This window comes from Limulus polyphemus, unplaced genomic scaffold (genome assembly GCF_000517525.1).
Source record: "Limulus polyphemus unplaced genomic scaffold, Limulus_polyphemus-2.1.2 Scaffold1153, whole genome shotgun sequence".
In the NCBI taxonomy this organism is placed as follows: Eukaryota; Metazoa; Arthropoda; class Merostomata; order Xiphosura; family Limulidae; genus Limulus; species Limulus polyphemus.
Genome location: NW_013666763.1, coordinates 92,780 through 114,926, shown reverse-complemented (window position 1 = coordinate 114,926; position 22,147 = coordinate 92,780). Strand labels below are relative to the sequence as shown.

General features: G+C 35.2%; 2 protein-coding genes across 7 annotated transcripts in view; both read right to left on the bottom strand.

Annotated features, from left to right (window-relative positions):
* Positions 1-5,374, bottom strand: part of LOC106462376 (protocadherin-like wing polarity protein stan) — a 210,089-nt gene extending 204,715 nt beyond the window's left edge. The window contains exon 1 of the mRNA XM_022389630.1: positions 1,458-5,374. Within this exon, the coding sequence (XP_022245338.1) occupies positions 1,458-5,082 (3,625 nt within the window). The 5' untranslated portion in view covers positions 5,083-5,374. The remainder of the gene's footprint in view (positions 1-1,457) is intronic.
* An 11,086-nt stretch (positions 5,375-16,460) lies between these two features.
* The window catches only part of LOC106462374 (nuclear receptor subfamily 2 group C member 2-like), an 81,399-nt gene continuing 75,712 nt past the window's right edge, over positions 16,461-22,147 (bottom strand). For all 6 annotated transcript variants that reach the window (XM_022389619.1, XM_022389625.1, XM_022389624.1 and 3 more), the window contains exon 15: positions 16,461-20,817. In XM_022389619.1, coding sequence (XP_022245327.1) covers positions 20,813-20,817 — 5 coding nt within the window. In that variant the 3' untranslated portion in view covers positions 16,461-20,812. The remainder of the gene's footprint in view (positions 20,818-22,147) is intronic.

The following is a 22,147-nucleotide window of genomic DNA, read 5'->3' as shown; positions in this document are numbered from 1 at the left end:
GCGACCCCCCAGATTGCGAGTCGAGCGCCCTAACCACCTGGCCATCGCCGGGCCCTGTACTTATATAATGAAAATTACTACACATGATACCGTATAGGGCAAGGTTTGTTTTACACAATATATTTTTTCTTTCCATTACTCTGTACCTTGATATCCACTTACTTGCAAAATTTTGTATACGAATTTAAAAAATGATTTTAAATACCGAACTGAAAATCTTAATGTGTCTAGCAGTTTTTTTAATTATTCATTATTTGAACTTTGCTATGAATACCCATACATCTAGAATGTTTGAGTGTTCATTTTAAATGAGTTTAACGTCCTTGTTTGTCTGCAAGATCGAATCCCCGTCCCACCAAACATGCTCGCTCTTTCAGCCGTGGGGACGTTATAATGTAACGGACAATCCCACTATTCGTTGGTAAAAGAGTAGCCCAAGAGTTGGCGGTGGGTGGTGATGACTAGCTGCCTTCCCTCTAGTCTTACACTGCTAAATTGGGGACCGCTAGCACAGATAGCCCTCGTCTAGCTTTGCACGAAAAACAAAACAAAAACAAACTGTCTGCAAGAATAAATTGCTAGTATCATACTAGTATGAATGATATATATTCTTCAAATCCTATATAACTATAAATTGCTAGTATCATACTAGTATGAATGATATATATTCTTCAAATCCTATATAACTATAAATTGCTAGTATCATACTAGTATGAATGATATATATTCTTCAAATCCTATATAACTACAGGTTCACTATAGTGAATAAAAGACAACTCAAAGCACCGTACTTTTAGTGTCCTAAAGTATACATTTAAACGTCGCTGGGATAGATCCAACAGCTTCAAGCTGCAGTTCTGACGTTAAGGCTATCTAAACGATTTCTGCTATGTGCAACTGAAGAGAAGACAGTAATACTGAAAAAACCCTTCGATAACTTAGTGTTAAGAATGAGGACTTATAATGTTAAAATTCATACAGTACAGACAGTCCTTTGTGAAACTTTGTGATTAACAACGAACAAAATGGAGGAAAATCCATTTACTGATTTATAACTTTCGTTATTAAAAACAAACAAAAACTCTTTAATAAAGATTCGCCGTAAACAAAAATTGTGTTTCGTAAGGAAAAAAGTAAAGGCGATAACGGTTTCATAGTTCCTCGTGATTATGAAAATATTTACAAACTGGAATGGTATTTCCGGCTAAAAAACTATTATTTTATCTTCTTTTGTGGAGTTTCATTATTTACAATATTTTCATAAAGAAAATAAAACTTCAATAACATGAAACAGATGAAACTACATTTCCTGCATTTATTGAAAAATTGGTGTGGTTGCTCTTAATTTAAATTTGAATAAAGTAAAATTCTTAGTGTAAATTAATTTGAGATTTATTATGAAAATATAACAACCAACAAGGACATGAATATACAGATTCTACAAAAGTCTGACTTACCAAAGACACTGACTTCCATCACAGCGTGAATAGGAACGTTGGTGTTCAAGCTGGGGCTGAGTTTCACCTCTCCTGAGGTTTCGTTTAGAATCAACAAGTTGGCATTATTTCCAGAAACAAATCTGAACCTCAGCACATCTGTGACGTCTGCATCGAAAGCCGGAACCTTGCCTATAGGTCCAACGGGAAAGTAGTTTTTGTAATTGTTGAAAATGATAGAGAAATCCTTAAGAATAGGAGCATTGTCATTGACATCGGTCACCCAGATTTCTACGTCCACATCATTTTGAAGAGGTGCAGAAGACGCACGTACAATGACATCATATTTTTTCTTAGTTGATTCATAATCCAGCTCAACTCTGGTGGTTAGCTCCGCTGGTTGTCCTGGTCGGGTCACCAGAAAAAAAGAGTCTGCATCTGGACCACCCACAATACTGTACTGAATCTGGGCATTTGGTCCTTCATCTGGGTCAGTGGCCTTGATCTCCCCAACAATCCAATCTACTGGACTGTTCTCTGGAACATACAATTTAATTTTGTCTGCCTCAAAACGAGGAGGATTATCATTGATGTCCTCTACATAGATAGTGATGGACACAGAAGTGGACATGGCAGGAGACCCTCGATCAACAGCATAAGCTACCAATTGATAGTGTGGAACAGATTCCCGATCCAACAGTCGAGTTGTTCGGATTATTCCCGAAGTGGGATCAACACTGAAAGCTCCATCACCATCCTTGCCGTTGTGGAAAGTGTATCTAATCTGACCATTAAGCCCCAAATCTTTATCTGTGGCATGCAGTTGTAGAACTCGACTCCCGGCCAGGGCGTCCTCGCTTACTGAGCTGGTATAACTAACAGGGTCAAACTGGGGGGCGTTGTCATTGACATCTGCAACCTCTATCTCCACATTAGTGATGTCAGCAAGAGGAGGACTTCCATTGTCTTGGGCAGTTATAATTACTGTATAACCAGGAGCTAATTCCCTGTCTAAGCGTTGAGTAGTAATGATGGCGCCAGTGTTTGGGTCCACGCGAAACTGTGGAACATTGTCCATACTGTAAGTGATCCGTGCATTCTCTCCAACATCTCCATCAGATGCTTCAACTACTAGAACCGTTGTTCCTATTGGTTCATCTTCAGAAACACTTGCTGAATATGGCGTACGTTGAAAAACTGGCCTGTGAGTGTTGGCATCAGTGATGTTGATATAAATAGTTGCCGTGTCAAATCTTCCACCTGAATCTGTTGCTGTAACAGTGAGCACAAAGCGTTTTTCAATTTTATAATCCAAAGGCTGAGCAATAGATATGAGACCTTGTCTGTTCTGGCTGATAATACTGAATCGATCCCTAGTGTTTCCATTGGTAATCTGGTAGATCAATCTGGGATTTTCATCTCGGTCTGTAGCAGTAACACTGATAACAGGGGTTCCAGGAGGATCCACCTCAGACACTCTAGCTTCATAGATCTTTGGCTCAAACACTGGATCATTGTCATTAATATCCTGTATTCGGATTATCACACTTGCAGAGGCTGATCGTGGTGGATTTCCATGATCTTTAGCAACAACAGTAAAGTCATAGTTGGACTCTTGTTCTCTATCTATCTCTTTTGTTGTAAGAATCCAACCTGTTTTATTGTCGATACCAATGGGCATATCATCATACTTAGTCTTAATACTGTATATAATATCAGAATTTACACCATCATCTGCATCATACGCTTGCACCCTGACAATACTGTGACCAATGTCAACATTCTCTATCACTGATTCCTGAAAGAGTGAAGTGTAAAACTTGGGGTCATTGTCATTAACGTCCATGACATTTACCAGAAGCTGAGTGGTATTCGAGCGAGCAGGAGAACCGCCATCTTGAGCTCGTATCACTAAGCGGTAGCTTCGTGCAGATTCATAATCCAGAGGTGACACCACTGATATATCACCACTAAGACTATCCATCATAAAATGTCCCTGAGTGTTCCCTCCAATGACACTATATCTAATGGCTGCATTGATACCATCATCAAAGTCATCGGCTCTTATACGGGCTACTACTGGATTGTTTAACCAGTTAATATCTTCAGGTACCTCTACAGTGTATGCTCGTTCGGTGAACTGAGGATAATTATCATTATCGTCCAAAAGTGAGATCTCCACAGTAGCTGTTGCTGACCTGCGTTCGGTCACTGAGCCCATGTCTGTAGCTTGCACTAGCAGAGAATAGAAAGATGTGGTTTCTCTATCTAGAGCTAATCTAGTAGTGATGATTCCCGTCTGTGGATTGATGCGAAACGCATCGTTGACTCCACTGGGATTAAGAATGCTATACTCAAGCTCAGCATTAGAACCAGTGTCTTGATCAGTCGCTCTGACTGTCAAAACTGTAGACCCGATAGAGACACTTTCCTTAATGGATGTTTCATAGGTGGCTCTTTCAAAGGCTGGAGTATGGTCATTGACATCACCAACATTGACCTGCAGTGTAGTGGTCCCACTACGAGGAGGAGAACCATTGTCGGTTGCAGTCACTCGCAAATAATGGACATCCATAAACTCCCTATCTAGACTGACAGTTGTTGTCACTACCCCAGATACGTGATCAATGTTGAACATGGTCTGACTACGAGCGTCCAACACTGCATGTAACGAATATGTCAGATCATCCGGGTCTTTAGCACTCACAGTCGTAACTACATAGCCTTTTTCTTTTTCTTCTGGCACAAACACTACTATTAAGGACTTATCAAAGTAAGGTGGAAAGTTTCTAGTATCTCGACGTCCTCTGTACTTATTCCTTTTACTAGAAACGTCCGTACTAAGTGCTAGAGCTCCAATTCTGTGAAAGTAAAGCTCAAGTATTTGTGTATTAGAACTGTCTAACGAAGCACACTTCAAAGCGAATGGAACAGTCACGAGCCATACAGAAGAATGCTCACAGAATTGGACCCTAGCAACTAAATCTTGACCACGGCTCTCAACTGCATACCTTTGGTCATCAGGAGCAAAAAATTTAATAGAGCAAGTTCTTAGCTGAACTGGGAGAAATAACCCGATGTTAGTTATCTGCTGACTGTGACCGAAACACACTCCATCCACTTTGTTTGAATTATTATGTAAAAAGTCTCTGTGTCCTCTTTCAGTTGCTAGAGTTACGATGGTAACCTTGCTTTCAGCAGGTGGTTGAAGAGGCTTATGGCACGTAGAATGATTGAAATACACCACCAGGGGAAGGCTGATAGCCTCTGTCTCTGACCCGCTCAGTCGAAAACTCCTAGACTCCACAAACAATACAAAAGGGTTGGGTGCCAGTTGCTCCAGTACTGAGCCCCTACATTTTAACGTTCGCCGCAGGTGCAACGTGCCTTCCTGTTGACTGAGCTGGACAAGGTTCCCTACATATTTGGCCGTGCGTCTGAGATCGAGGTTATAGATTCTCCCTGGTCCCAGGCTGGCATTAAAAATTAAAGACCCAGGAAGGTTGGTTTTTGTATCGACTCTGACTACATAAGCATATGCTGGATACAGACACGAGTGTAATAGAAATAGTACGCACAAGCCCAAAAATATACAGCTACAGCCCCTAGAACCGGGCCTAAAACACCGTCTGGTCCACCTTTCCATACCTTTCACGTTGCCCTGGGGCTACCGGTTCTCTTTCCCCGAAAAGACAATGACTTCTACGGTGCTTGGCTGAATTTCAGAGCGAAATGAAGCTTTGCAGACACCCATGTTTTGTATTTAACTTTGACGTTTAATTATACCGTTCATCGGTCAAAGAGCTTCGCCTAAGACGAGCAAACTGGTTTCTACTGAACAGGAACACTAAATAACGTTGATTCTAGTTAGTAACAAACACAACTAAACAACCACATGTCCGATACTGTCACGACTCCCTCACTAACTGAGCTTAGTATACCTACCTTGGCAGCGTCGCTTCTAACACAGCCGCCCGCCAATGCTGGCGCAGACGTGCTAGGTAAACTTCAAAATGGCGGCCAAGGGCTCGATACTCTGATTGGCTGTATTAGAACTGCTTGCTGCCGTCGCTCAGAGTAACGAATTTGGCTTGATACTGTCTCGCAGCGTGTGCCAGAAAGCAGAGAAGAGTTAAATCAGCTATTGGTTCCCTTCGCCAGGATGTTCTAAACGTTGACTACAAATAATTTAAATGTATTATCTATTCATAAACATAAACATATTTATTAAATTTAACAACAAATTAAAATAAAAGAACCCGTTATAGCGTTTAAGTGATATTTTCTGTGAAAACATGTCTTAGGAACGGCACTTCAAGAGAAACATTGTTTTCAGTATGTTTATTTCACAAGCTTTATAGGGTTTAAGAAGTGGTAATTTCACAAAATTATTGCTAATAGATAACCCGAAATTCAAGAAAACTTAAAGTAGGCGAATTATAGTGTTAAAAGTGTAGCTAAAAACAAGAGTTGCTGGATATTAACTCCAGGGGCAACCCATGCTTTACCTGAACGCCACAGGCAAAATAGTGACACTAAGTACGAAATATTTTAACATTTACAATAACAAGCTGCATGTATCCATAAAGTTCCAGCAGGTTTTATTAAACTTGAAAACAACTGGAGGATCAATGTAAAAAACTACACTAGAATGTTTCACAAAGCTTCACGGTTGTTCCTCTAACTGACCTAATTACTTTTGAGACAACCGTTCGTATTTTCTCAAGAAACACCGTTAGTGACACGATTCTGTCACCACATGCTCCGAAAGAGTAAAGACATTAGAATGTTAAATGACTAAATGTATACATAGAGAATGTATCATAGAGATACATAGAGATTGTTTGGTTGTTTGAACTTCGCGCAAAGCTACACGAGGGCTATCTGCGCTAGCCGTCCCTAATTTAGCAGTGTAAGACTAGAGGGAAGGCAGCTAGTCATCACCACCCACCGCCAACTCTTGGGCTACCAACGAATAGTGGGATTGACCGTCACACTATAACGCCCCCACGGCTGGAAGGGCGAGCATGTTTGGTGTGACGGGGATTCGAACCCGCGACCCTCAGATTGGGAGTCGAGCGCCCTAACCACCTGGCCTTGCCGGGCCAACCTATAGAGATACTAAAGATACCAAATCTGTTGTATTTCACGTGACTTTTTTATAATGCGTCCTAGGTCACGTGAGAACTGATAACAGGGGAAGGACACTTTTAACATTTGAAACTTTACATTATTTTAGTGTTTATGCAGTACAGCTTAATCATGAAGAAGAATTTGTTGTGTGTTACGAGTAGCTTTGTTTTCCTCTATTTGAGGGTTCGCTATGGCCCACCCTCTATATTCTCAACACCAGTGTTAAATTTTTCTAAAAAAATAGATAACCTAATTTAATGGTACTTTTATCGTTTCATCCATGACAACCATAAATGTTGTTTCATCAACTAATTATGTCATTTGTGGAAAAAAGAGAAAATAAATTATTTTATAAAATATTTTTATATAGACAGCTGATTTACGGAATTTCAACAGAAACTTTTTCGTTAATACATGTTCCGTTAAGTAAGAAATCTGACAAATTTTGCTTTGACTATACGAACTTCTCTGTATACTTTGCTGATAAAATACATAAGTAAAAAATACTTTTTATCGTTACAACTAAAAGCACATCTAAGACTTAGATTTATCAGTGAGTGTTTGATTTATACGTTCACTGCATATATTTATGAGAAAATAAAAGCAGTTTTGGAACTTAGATTTGAAATGATGCTTTTCGTGGATCACACTGGTAAGCACATGCAGTTTCTGTGCTCAATGAGACTCGATCTGTCTCTGTCATCACAGACAAGAAGGTAACATCAACATAACTCTTCTTTCACTCTCACAACTAACAGCTGCTTAATGATGAGTTTTCACGTGAATGCTCCGAGTTGTTCCAGTGATTAAACAGCCTGACCATTCTGATTGACTAAACACGTAAAAAAAAATTCTTTCAAATTTCTCTCTCTTTAAAAGCTATAGTAAAAACAAACATATATTTTCCCGTAACTTAACAAGGCATGGAAGAAATGTTATCGTTTAGAGTGAAACAGATGAAAGAGAATTAGTTGCTTGCTTTTCTTTAGTCACATATGAAGAAAAACAATAACAACATTTCATCTAATGTAACTAAGTTTTTAAACAACAAGCTAGTACCCCTGACGTAACAAGAAAATCAGAGAACATGAACTTCTTGCTAGACACTTTAACTGATACTCTACAAAAACTCCTTTTTATGTCTAACTTTTGACCTCTTGTTGGACACTTTAGATAGTCACTCTGCAAAAACAATCCGTCTTTGTTGCATCTAATCTTTGTCTACTTTCTAGACTCCCTGCAAAATTAACCGGCCTTTTTATGTCTAACTTTTGACCTCTTGTTGGACACTTTAGATAGTCACTCTGCAAAAACAATCCGTCTTTGTTGCATCTAATCTTTGTCTACTTTCTAGACTCCCTGCAAAATTAACCGGCCTTTTTATATTTAACTTTTGACCGAGGTTGGATACTCGACGAAACTGTCTAACCTTAAGCCGAGCTGTAAATTCTAGAGGAACACGCGAATTGTCTTGTATTAATAATTGTATTTTCTTGGAACTCTATGCATATTCATAGAAACTATAAGAGCAGTAAAATGTTGATTTCAGTAAGGACTCAGTGCCAAGCTTGAGGATTCGTTTGGTGCAAGAGTCAAGGCGTGAACAGGTTACTACAGATTCCGGCCTTATGGTGCAACAATAAACCCAAACTACTTTACAAAAATGTTACAGTGAAACATGAAGAGGTCTACTGTTACAGATGTTATTTTTCCATCATTGAGTGCGAGTAACTTCTATAACGTACGTTGAGGCTACTTACAATATTTTTGTATTTAAATGTGCAATAAGTCATGAAACTTATTATGATAAACAAGTCATGAAATTTAATATAATAAATAAGTAACAAAATTTATTTTTATAAAGCTTAGAGTTTTATAACTAGGAAAATCTTTGAATCAAAATTTTTTTAAACTTGGAGGCATTTTCTCTCAAAACTTCGAATAGTTTTCGTTACCAAAATGATGAAAACACTAATTTTTTTATAACATGTTTCATCATTTTTAATGTATAATTTTCATTTGCAGATTAGGAAATATATATATATATATAAGTTAAAATAATTTAATTCATGAATTCCAAAACACTTTAATTTACTCAATTTGCAGATCAATGTTGCTAATGTGTCACGTCGAAATAAGATTTCTATTCGGGGTTATCAGGATTCTGATTTCTGAACAAACCTGATTTATAGTATAAAAAATAGATAAATACACAATACCATGTAAAGTAATTTACAATAAAGTTTAAACCCACGCTAACAATACCAAGTTCAAACGAAAACTATTTTCGACATTTCGCATGTCTTCTTCGGTCCAATGTCTTTTGCTTTTTTTTAATTATATGTATATTTCTAAATCTGGTATTTTCCCGTTAGCGTGTCTTAAATATTTTGAATACCAAATAAATTCTATTATAACAATTTTATGTCATCACATTAAGACAAAACGCATTCTGAGCAGAGTGTGTTTAATCAAAACAATAGGCCTGGCATGGCCAGGTGGTTAGGGCGCTCAACTCGCAATCTGCGGGTTCAAATCCACATCCCACCAAACATGCTCGCCCTTTCAGCCATGGGGACGTTATAATGTGATGACGGTCAATCCCACTATTCGTTGGTAAAAGAGTAGCCCAAGAGTTAGCGGTGGGTAGTGATGACTAGCTGCGTTCCCTCTAGTCTTACACTGCTAAATTAGGGACGGCTAGCGCAGATAGCCCTCGTGTAGCTTTGCGCGAAATTCAAAACAAAACAAACATACTTATTCACTCCAAATTTGTCTTATGTTTGAGTGTGTTTTAAAATATTTTACTGTAGAAATCATGCAGTGTAGTTTAACCATTATTTTCAGCTTAAAAGAGACGGACGACAAGTTTCGAACAAACGTCTAGCTTCTCATCTGGTTCTTATGATGAGTTAAAATTCGTTACGCCGTGTTGTGACGTTTTGGAAGTGGATCTTCTACTAGTATAAGTTATTCGTAATCTTATATAAAGAAAAACTTGTAAAAAAAAGAGATAACGTAACTCCTGTCGCTTGCTGATTTACGGAAGCGGAGAATAGTAATATCAAATAACAGAAGTCACCAGTTTAAACTGTTACAGTTGAAATTTATAATAAAATAGAACGTTCTAAGCCAAATATTCAATAAATAAAGCCATATTGTACGATATAATCCAAAATTAACTAAAGTATTTTTGCTTTTTAACCAATTATGTAAAATGTGTACTGTTCGTCATTACTAGTAAACTTTTAACTTTCGATCAGAGCAAGCTAACCACTTTATGCGTTCGCTTATTCATAAAACAAAAGAGCTGAACTAACAAGTTAAGTGACAGTAACTAAAGTAGGATTGTTGTTATTGTATAAAATACTTAATTAATTGATCGACGAATATTTTATTTTATAAGTCCTTTTGAGAATTTAGTAAGATTTTAATACCCTATTCACGAAACACTAAAGAAAAACAGAAAACTGTGCTCGACTAGTCAGGATGTGAAGTTCTATAGTTGTACCTGATCTATATTTGGTTATTACCGCTAGTTGTTAAGTGCATGTTGCCCTTGAATGGGTTTATAGTCGATGATTTTTAAATGGTTTCTTTGTTTTATTTTTCTGCTCACGAGATTATGAAATTATAAGGAAAAACAACAACATATCAATTTAAGCTAGCAAGAGTATCCGGTATTTTTGTACACTCATCTGAAAATAAATCCCCCAGTTTTCAATCTGTCTCAGTAAAAATGCATCATAATAGGAAAATTACTGTCAGGAAAAGCAAGTGAATGCATAAAAGTTAATCCAGAACCAAAGAGCTTCCATGGCCCTAAGGCTATCCCTGGACCCTGAGCGTAATGGGTGCGCGAGTGGCGCACATTCCCTCTCTTTGCTCGGTCAAATAAACCTTGGCCATCATCATTTTTTATTTTCCTACTCTACCTCTGTTCACTTATTTCATGCAGTTTTTTAAAACTTTCAAGAAAGTTTTAAAAATTAATCATTCATTTTATTTTGTATTAGTAGACTGATCGTGTAATTTTTATATCTTTTAAATCGTATTTCAAAGTGATTTCACTTATTTCTCCATCAGAAATGCATCAAATTTCGTACATTCCGTTTACACAGCAGCATCTGAGGGAGTACGTTACAATTAAAGTGGCGTATATAAGTATTTTAATACTAACAAAATGCTATTCATTGTATTGAGTGGAACAAAAAAACCCTTGTTTTGTTTACTATCTTTTAAAATCTTCTAAAGATAAATCAATAGTATTGAGTGTGCTAAAATATTAATGATAAAAAAATGTTCGTTTTGGTGAGATCACCTTTACCGATATAATTTAATTTTTGTATATTGATTTAACTTATATAAGCTATGCTAGGGTGCTTGAACCTGTTGAGCAGATGTAACATTTGTGCCACAATCTTATTTGAATATTTTTGTAAACTGAACAACACAGTGTCCCATCAATATTAGCAGAAGGTCAGCAATTGCTATTGTTAGATCAATTTGAAGCCAAGGGATGGCGCTGGAGATTGTTTTTGCTAATTTGTGTGCAGTGTGCACTCATTGTAGGTCAAATATTACATACATGCCTGTGAACTTAATAGGAATATAAAGTGTACGAAATGCAACACACGTAAAATACTTATATGTAAGTACTAAACGTAAATCGTTTCTTTATTTTCATGTATTTTAATCCATTGGCAACAATCTGCTCTAGACGCCTGTAATTTTGTATCATGCCATGTGTTAATAGACAGCAAGCATGTGCAGTTAAATGAGATAAATATGAATACTATCAATATAATATTAATAAAATTAATCAAAAAGTTAGGTTTGTTGTGGCGACTGCATTTGTGGCTCGTAAACGATAACGAACATTTAAGTCAAACTTTTGGTATTTTAACAAATACGTAAGAGTTAGCAGCATTATAAATCAATGATGAAGTATTCAATATTAAAGTAATTGAAATAACAACTGTTTAAATATGAATTGTTATACTTCAGAAATCATATTTTATTCCTACATTATTTTAGGGTTTTTCAAGATGAAGAATGGTGTATAATAGTATTTCAACAGCATTACTTTAAAGAAGTGTTTCACTTAATATAAAGTTCATCATACCGGCTGGGACACACCAAATACAGTAGTGGTCGAAACAATATTTATATAAGCCATTTGTTACAACAACAATTGTTATGGATATGTCGGAAAGACTTAGTATACATTCCTTTCCAAAACCCTAATAGTCTGAAAAAAAAGTAGTAATAGAAATACAATAGGTATAATAATAATATTTTATGACAATTATAATCACGCTTTGCCAACTTAGAAAAGGAGTTCACACCATAAAAATTGTTTTTGTAACAAATGTCTTCTTTATATAAATAGTGTTACGACCATTACTACAACTGCTTGTGCTCCAGGAGCTGGTGAGTTCTGTATTGAGCGAAACGCGTCCTCAGCAATGGATATAGTGTGGTTCAAATACTATTATAGACTACATTCTTTATTCAGTCTCTTATAATCATACTTTACCAGCTTATTAAAAGAATTCACAACATAGCAATACTTTTGAGAGTTATATTATGATTTAGCGCCATCTGTTATTATGTTTGTAAACTATTTATGCCAAAAGTGCAGGACAATCGAAAGGTAATGTTCACTTTGTGAAATTTCAGACTTCTGCAATCACAGAAAACTGTATGACAAATCGTAGTTTATTCACTAGGCATTCAAAATAATATGACATATTAAAAACATAACCGCCCGAATTGTCACACACAGAAGAACAAAATAAAAGGAATTGGATACAGTCGCAAAAACTTTAAGCAGTCTAAGTCAGTTTATCAATACCACGATTACTGGTGTCCGTATTAAGACGTGTAAAAAAAGTGCGATATTATTTGTGCAGAAACAAACTCCTTCAAGTACAGATTTAATATTTCGTACTATAATATGTTATTTGTTTAACCTAGGCATTTTTTGTTGTTGTTGTTTTTACACTATGGTTCAATTTTTACTTTTTTTTTACACACTTTGCCTCCAAAAACACTCACCCTCACACCTCATTATAATCTCATAATGCTCCTGATAACCACTACTTTTGTCTTCTTACCGTTTTATTCAGTTGAACGTGTGAGAAGCATTGGTAAGATAATGGAACCTTGAGAAATTGGTTAAAATTAAAAGACGATTGCAAAAAGTTCATCCTGACGGTCAAAACGTACATGACATTCTAGTCTGTCTACAAGTGGCCCGTGTGATAGACATTCTAGCCTGTCTACAAGTGGTTCGTGTGATAGACATTATAGCATGTCTACAAGTGGTCCGTGTGCTAGACATTCTAGTCTGTCTACAAGTGACCCGTATGATACACATTCTAGCCTGTCTACAAGTGGTACGTGTGCTAGACATTCTAGTCTGTCTACAAGTGGCCCGTCTGATAGACATTCTAGCCTGTCTACAAGTGGTCCGTGTGATAGACATTCTAGTCTGTCTACAAGTGATCCGTGTGATGACATTCTAGCCTGTCTACAAGTGTTCCGTGTAATAGACATTATAGTCTATTTACAAGTGGTCCGTATGATAGACATTCTAGTCTGTTTACAAGTGGCCCGTGTCATAGACATTCTAGTCTGTCTACAAGTGGTTCGTGTGATAAGGACCACTTGTAGACAGACTAGAATGTCTAGCACACGTACCACTTGTAGACAGGCTAGAATGTGTATCATACGGGTCACTTGTAGACAGGCTAGAATGTCTATCACACGAACCACTTGTAGACAGGCTAGAATGTGTATCACACGGAACACTTGTAGACAGGCTAGAGTGTGTATCACACGAACCACTTGTAGACAGACTAGAATGTCTATCACACGGGCCACTTGTAGACAGGCTAGAATGTGTAGCACACGAACCACTAGTAGACAGACTAGAATGTCTATCACACGGGCCACTTGTACACAGGCTAGAATGTCTATCACACGGACCACTTGTAAACAGACTAGAATTTATATCACACGGACCACTTGTAGACAGGCTATAATGTATATCACACGGGCCACTTGTAGACAGGCTAGAATGTCTATCACACGAACCACTTGTAGACAGACTAGAATGTCTAGCACACGGACCACTTGTAGACAGGCTAGAATGTGGTGTGATAGACATTCTAGCCTGTCTACAAGTGGTCCGTGTGATAGACATTCTAGTCTGTTTACAAGTGGTCCGTGTGATAGACATTCTAGTCTGTTTACAAGTGGTCCGTGTGATAGACATTCTAATCTGTTTACAAGTGGTCCGTGTGCTAGACATTCTAGTCTGTCTACAAGTGGTTCGTGTGATAGACATTATAGTCTGTTTACAAGTGGTTCGTGTGATAGATATTCTAGTCTGTTTACAAGTGGTCCGTATGATAGATATTCTAGTCTGTCTACAAATGGTCCGTGTGATAGATACATATTGCTTTTAATTTGATTATTCGTACGATGAGGTGGGTAAAATAATAGCTAAAGAACTGAAGCAAATATATAAATATCATTAATTACTTACTTATAAACACGCAACCCTTCAGAAAACCCTCACTCTGTGTTGTATTTATAAACATATTTGGTGCACTCCTTCATGGTTTTGTACAATAATGACTATAAAGCTGGGCACATAACCATTACTTTAGCCAGAAAAATGGCCCTCCTAAAGTTCTGTTGCAGGCCATTTCTTAACCCAATTACTCCCATAAAAGCTTATTATGCCGTTCTCAGCTGGTCATGCTTTCGAAAGTAAATTGACATATTTTATTTTACTAATCTTCTTGGATAAAGAAAACTTCCAAGTAACTGTTATTGCGTTCATTCTGGTATTCAGCAGGTTCAGCTGTACGACGACGAGTTTTTGTTGTAGTTTACTATGAATTATGAAAGTAGACTACGTTTATCAATCAGGGATTGTAAAGTTTTAAAATGAAATTCTTGCAGTAGTTGAACAATAATTACAGAAATTACACGTTATGCATCATAAAATACGAAGGAAATATATTACAAAAATATATTGTATTTCGTTTTATGTACATCACCATGGCAATATCAATAACAGAATGCCACGTGAACCACTTCAGTTATATCACCAAGGTAACGCTTATTATAAAATATAGTGTACGACTTTAATTATGTCACTAGGGTAACCTGCTGAATAGAATATCACTTCTGTCATGTTTCTAAGGTGAACTTTAGCATCTTATTAGATTTTGTCTAATTATTTTGTATGAACTTGTATAATCTAACAATACTGGGAGTATGGGCTGATAACTTACAATTAGAATGACAAATTTAACATAAAAATCCGAAACAGTGGGCCACAGTTTTTGCAAAATTAATACATTTTTTAATGATGTTTTTAAAATGTGACATAAATGTACAACGATCTAACCGGCTAATCAGGTAAATTTAATTCCCCAAAAATACAACATTTTAAGCAAAAGATAACATGAAGTTCAGGGTAATGGATTTAAAATAATGTTAATCATGTATAACTTAGATCATTAAACTAAAGAGGTTAGTGGCATAACAAACATAACATCCCGCTTGCAGAGTTCCGTGCCATAACACATGAACTGTTAAACATGCAGAAGTTAGTGTCACACCATATGAACTGTTAAACATGTGGATGTCGATGTCACACCACATGAGCTGTTAAACATGTAGAAGTCAGTGTCATAACATGTTAACTGTTAAACATGCAGAGTTTAATGTCAGCATACGGCAATGCTGATATAAATAAAACCTGGACTGGATTTGAACTATCACTCCTGAAAAACTGATTAAGGCCTGAATTAACTTATCCATCATCTTTATAATGAGGATTCAACCTGTCAGTGGATACATTATTATACCAATTTTAAATACTTTTTATAAGAGTAATGAACTTCCACAGAATTCCAGCTCAGGCTGGTTACTACAGTGAATACTCATCAATTCTCAACCATTAGAACTGTGTATAACAAAGGATGGAGCATTTTTCTTACACTCATAACTTAATGAACCCTTCCTTCAATAACTTGTTGACACTATACTGAAAGTTTCTAGTATATGTACATTTCCTTTCCATTTTGAGACTTATTTTCTGTTGTTAGAAACTGGATTTTATGATAGAAAAGCTCCAGTGTGTATTTGCGAGAAAGGGCCAAACAAGAATACCTCAGATTAAATGTACCAGTCACACGCCATACAAAAGAATGTTCACAGAATTCAACCTTAGTGATTAAATATTGATCTCGATCCCCAAGTTACACACTTTTAGCCATTAGAAACACAAAATTATGCAAGACAAGTTCTTACATACAGTGGAAGAAACCACCTCATATTAGTGGCAGAAACACACTCTGCCAATTTATTTGAATTATTACGTAAAAAGTCTCTATGGCTCTTTCAGTTACTAAGGTTAGGATGGTAACCTTGCTTTTAGCAGATGGTTGAAGAGGCTTTTTCAATGTAGAATGACTGAAAAACACCACCAGGGAAGAATGACAGCCTCTGTCTCTTACCCACTCAAGTAATTTGCTAAAACATCCTTTTTTTGTGTATATGTTGTCTAGAAGTTGTTAACAAACTGTTCTTATGCAAGACAGAATGTCAGCTGCTAGTTTTTTCTTTGATTAGAAGTTGTAATTTTAAAACTAATATTTGTATTTTTTTTCTGACTGTGGTTTATGGAGAATATCATGTACCACAGAAAAACATCACATACGTTTAGCATATTGAAACCATGTTCTGTGTCATGTTTATTGTTTTTTAAAAACGTGATTGCAGATGTAGATACACTTTCATTTTTTCATAGTTCTAACTATTTTTAATTTTTTTCTTTCTAAGATTGAAAACAAGTAAGTCAGCAAGTTCTTTCAAATGTGATCTCTATATTTTATTCCATAAAAATCCAGAATCACAGGCTAAGAAGTGGTGTATAAATTACAGCATGTTGTACAATTAGATCGAACTACACTGGTCACCAGTTGCTCAGACCACAATAACAACTGGAGACAAATATCATCTACAAATACACCAGGCTGGAAGAAACAAGCTGTACAGAAAAAGTGAAAAGTCTCACAAATCACAAATAATTTACTTTATGTGTAGTTCCATAACCTACATAGATTGACAGGCATACCTAACAGAAATGTTTGTTCACCAGTTTATAGGATCACTCCCAAGGCATTCAGCTTGCTTGGCAGAAACTAGCAGTAGCATTAAAATAACTCAGGACTGAAATTTTAAACTTGGGTATGAATGATAAAAGGAATTTAAGCCTAATCATCATGCTTTAGGTGCTAACAGTGTAAGCATTTTGTACATGTTCTTTGATTATAATATGATACACTTCAACTGTAAATTTTTCCAAATAGGCTTAGGAAGGCAATGTGTTTTGTGGATTATATTTTTAAACAGTTCACACAAGTAAATACTAATACTGGTACATTGAATTTATGTAATTTAAATTGGGCTAACAATAACATGTATTACAATCTGGTTACCCAGTTCAACCTCAACTGTTAGATAAATGATTTTTCTAGGACCTTAACGTTCTAGCCAGTGGAAATTTGAAAAACATCAAGTACTTCTGACAATGCAACTATTCTGACTTCAGTGCTTTTAATGACAAATATTTAATTATTTAAACAATGTTAATGACAAATTTTCAGAGTAAGATTCTAACAAATCTTATAGAAAATGTTTCTAAAAATGGTTATGTGACTCATGGAGGAAAAACGTTGAATATGCAATGAACTTGAAATCGACTAATAATGAACCTGTAGAAAATCTCACCTAGTTAGGCTATCACTGAAGTACGTTTTTATTTTTAACAAATATATCTTGCTGATATTATCACATAATGAGAGATTTGAAGAAAAGAAAAAGTTAAAATCTCCATATCACCCCCCCCCTCCTACCAGTCTGGTAATTCAAAGCCAGACTTTTTGTATAAACAAAAAAACATCATATTGGTGAAACTGCTGAACCTGAGATTGTCATTTTGTGAACATAAATTTTTAAGAGAAAAGAGCAGAAATATGTTCCAAACTTACAGTTGTTTCAAGTTGAAAATTTTTTGTCAAAACTGATAGATCATGGAACAACATAGACATATTCCTCTTTCAACAACTAATAAAAGTTACATTTCTTTATCATACTTGAGATAACTAACAGAACTGTGTATAACAATGACAAACTGAAATTTCTTCTGCTTTAAGAAATGTGATCTCTTAAGAGGGAAAAACCTTTTCAAAAAAACATTACTTAACACTGTTCTGAACCAATTGGTCTTGTAATTTTGGTCTACTCTGTACAAAAATCAACATTATGTAGAACTTAAGATACTTAAAGGCTGGACTAAACATAGATTCAACAAATTCTAAAGATACTCAATTTACAAATGACCCTTTTATAACGAGTAAAATAAAACCGGGATGGATAGCTACAAAAAAAATTAAAAACTTCAAAATTAAAGCACTTTCCATTCCAGAACATCTACATTTTATAGAAAAAAAAATATATGATTTGTAATAATTTACACAAATAAAGACCAACTCAGTAATTAGTTTCTAAAATCAACCACACTACATTAAGAAGAATACAGCAATCTTTTGTCTACCTGAATTGACATCTTTCAAAGGTATTAAACAATGTAGAGTAATTTACTATAATTATTTTTACATTTTTGTTTAATAAATTCTTAATCCTTTTCATTTAAATTTTTACTAAATAGGAAAAATAAAATATATTTTTGACAACTTTATATTAAGTCAGGAATTCAAGTAAATTGATACATAGATTTTTTTTTGTAAAAATAAGGATAAAAAATTGACTTCTATAGGATATATGTATTGATTAAACTTTGGATGACTCAACAAGGTATGATAACTATGAGTTTCCTAATGGTTATCTATTAGGTTTGGTTTGGGCAAGGGAATTTTTGGTGCAAAGCAACTGGGATATCTGTGCCCTATCTATTAGGTATGATGCTCAAGTTACATCTCTATTAATGATTTATTTTGTATCCTTATTTTCATAAAATAGTTGAAATCTGTGGGAAAAATGAGACCTGAATTCTTGCTAGCTAATAAGAAAGTTCTTATGCTAATAATTCAATGGGATTTATTCATTGCCACAAAGCTCCTTTAGACATGAGAACATAGGAAATTCCTTGTGTGACTATGAGCAAATTTCTTTTCATGAAAAGAAATACAGTAAAAGTTTGATGTCTTTCGGTGTCACTCAAAAATTTTAATCTACTGAGGGATTCCCCCAGCCAGATGATATGTTCTAAACAAAGCACAGACCACTTCACTCTAAGTAAAGAGAGAAAAGCTTTGGCCATAAATTAAAATTTACTGAAAGAAATGTACTTGTATTGAATTTTGTTTTATTTAGATATGAATATTTTTGTACCTTATTAACTCAGGAGAAGGTATATTCTTTGCGGTTTTATCTTTAAAGTGGAGAAAAACATTGACTTCAGAAAAAAAAATCTTTCTGTAACATAAAAATCAACATATATATCACTAACACAAACAGTATACAGCCATGTTCAAAAATTAACTACACTTTCATCAACAAATACTCAACGTCTCAGTTAATCAAGGAGTTATATTTTAACTCTCAATTTATATTAACAAAGGTTATATCACATAAAAAAAGCACAAAATGCTTCTTAAATTAAAAAACGAGCAAAAGCACTAATTGCTTTCTACAAATGGAATGACGAACCTCATATACAGACAATGTGGTTATCACACAACTGTAACCATTTTTTCATTCCTTTGTAAGTGTATTGATTCTTGGTAGACACCGAGAAACTGGAGCAATTTTTAAGGTTGGCATATGTCCACTGAAGTGAGTCAACAAATTATTCAATGCATTCTTTTTCTAGAACCTGATGCTTATCTAAGTGACCCTCAAAAGGAAGATCTCTAGAAATTTCATATAATACCTCAAATTAACAATATTTTAATCAGCTTTGCAACCATTGATTTAATATCACAAAACTCTCTACTTTCCTACAGCAAGTTACATGCTGACTGTTCACTTTAGGTTTAATGACAACCTTTCCCATGTTGGAGTGTGTGACTTTTACCTTATCAGTACTTTGTACTAAATTATTTCCTAAAGAAAAGCATGTTATGCATGTGCCTTTAATGGCATTTTATGTACCACATGTAACTTTAAAACATTCTCAAATGAAGCAAATTTCATCACTGATGGAAATATTAGTATCATTTGATCACCATAATGCTTTGTTCTGTTTTGAACGAGAGCTTTATATTTAATGCATCAAGAGAAGTAGTCATTGTTCTTTTGTGCAATCAGAATGTTTGTAACTTCTCTTGCATTTTATTCTGCCAACTAGAAAGCATATAGGATAGTGAAAGTTTCTTGATATTTTTCAGTCCAACTGCTTAATCAATCATTTCATTTAAACATACCATAATATCCTAAAAAAAGGGCTGCATTTTGTTTTCCAAAAAAGTACTGAATTTTCAAACATCACTGAAATTAATGATGAGCAACATTTCAGCAAGACCTATAGGGTAAATACTTGAATCTATTAAAATACTACAAAGAAATACAAGAATAATCACAAAGTGTAAGAAACAATTATCATGTTTCCAAGACCTTATTTAGAACTTTTAGTCAAACAACAGTAACAATACATATCTACCAAAACACTTTCTTGATGTTGAACTTTTGGCCCATCACCTACTGTTGACTGCATACAATTATATTATTTTTATAATTATAATGAACACCTGTACTTCATGTTTAATATAACTGTATAAACAGTTGAAAAAAGAACAGTTCCATAACATAGTAGAATTGTCTATATATTACCCACTCAAGTTGTGGTTTACAAGTAAACATCCACATAGTTTAAATAAAGATCACTACATTACAAATAAATTAATTACAAAATTAACACCAAAAGTTTTTCATTTATTTCATTAACTAATTTTTAAAGGAAGTTTAGTCCTAGTAAAGCACAACTTTTGTTGTTCTGCGCTTGACAATTATTCTGTATCTGGAATGGAAAGTGCACCAAAACATATCTCAAAAATCTACAGAACTAGGTTTAGAAAAAGCATATATATATTACATGTCTGACACCCTTCTTGTAATGAACTGATAACTGAAACTACAAACAGGGGTTCAGTGCTGTACAGGAGCTTTGACCTGCTTCTCTGATCTCCAGTCTTTCATGCTGGAATACAAAAGAAAATAAAGTAGTTAGTATCTGAATACATTGCACAAAATTAGTTTCATATTGTGTTAATGTTGTATACACTATGAAAAAACAATCTCTACATCTATTTGTGTGATAAACATTGTACATGCTCATGTCTCACTGTTAGAGATGAAATGCTGTTCAGAAATAAATCTATTATTCCACATTCATGATGTCAGAAAAACACATAGGTTCAATGAGTCTTGATACAAAATGATGAAAACCCTATAACCTGAGGGCTTTTGAAAGGTGGATCTTTATTCTTCAGAGGCAAACACAAATAGCTGTTTTAAATCTTCTCATTGTTCATAAGTTAAGAGGGTACCTCTTAAAAAGAAACTAAATCTCCCTATTTCAATGTCAATTACTTACATAGGTGAGACATGACTGTTTACAGGTCACCTCATCACCTATAGTTTAAACTAAATTAAAATTGTACATTTTTGTCCTTTTCTACAAAGAGAACTAACTACTATACACAAACATCTGCTAATGAGAAAATAAGCAAGTTTAGTGATTAATCATTAACCTGCACCCTGTTATATAATTTTAGTTTACTCAGTTAAAAGTTTGTTTGTTTGTTATGGATTTCTCACAAAGCTAAGTTAAGGAAACTTTCATGATCTGAGTGTTCTGAAACTGAGAACAGAAGTAGTTCCACGGGTCTTACGTTTAGTTGACTAAAGAACATTTTAACATTGCCCTTTTATCGAGTGTTTGTAAACTGGACTGATGCCCACTTTGGGGTGTAATGAATATCTTCCATCGAGTGTTTGTAAACTGGACTGATGCACACTTTGGAGTGTAATTAATATCTTCCATCGAGTGTTTGTAAACTGGACTGATGCCCACTTTGGTGTGTAATTGGTACCTTCCATCGAATGTTTGTAAACCGGACTGATGCGCGCTTTGGGATGTAATTAATATCTTCCATCGAATGTTTGTAAACTGGTCTGATGCGCACTTTGGGGTGTAGTTAGTATCTTCCATCGAGTGTTTGTAAACTGGTCTGATATTATTAATTACACCCCAAAGTGCACATCAGTCCAGTTTACAAACACTCGATGGAAAGTACTAATTACACACCAAAGTGGGCATCAGTCCAGTTTACAAACACTCGATGGAAGATATTAATTACATCCCAAAGCGTGCATCAGTCCAGTTTACAAACACTCGATGGAAAGTACTAATTACATCCCAAAGCGTTGGCATCAGTCCAGTTTACAAACATTCGATGGAAGATATTAATTACATCCCAAAGCGTGCATCAGTCCAGTTTACAAACACTCGATGGAAGATATTAATT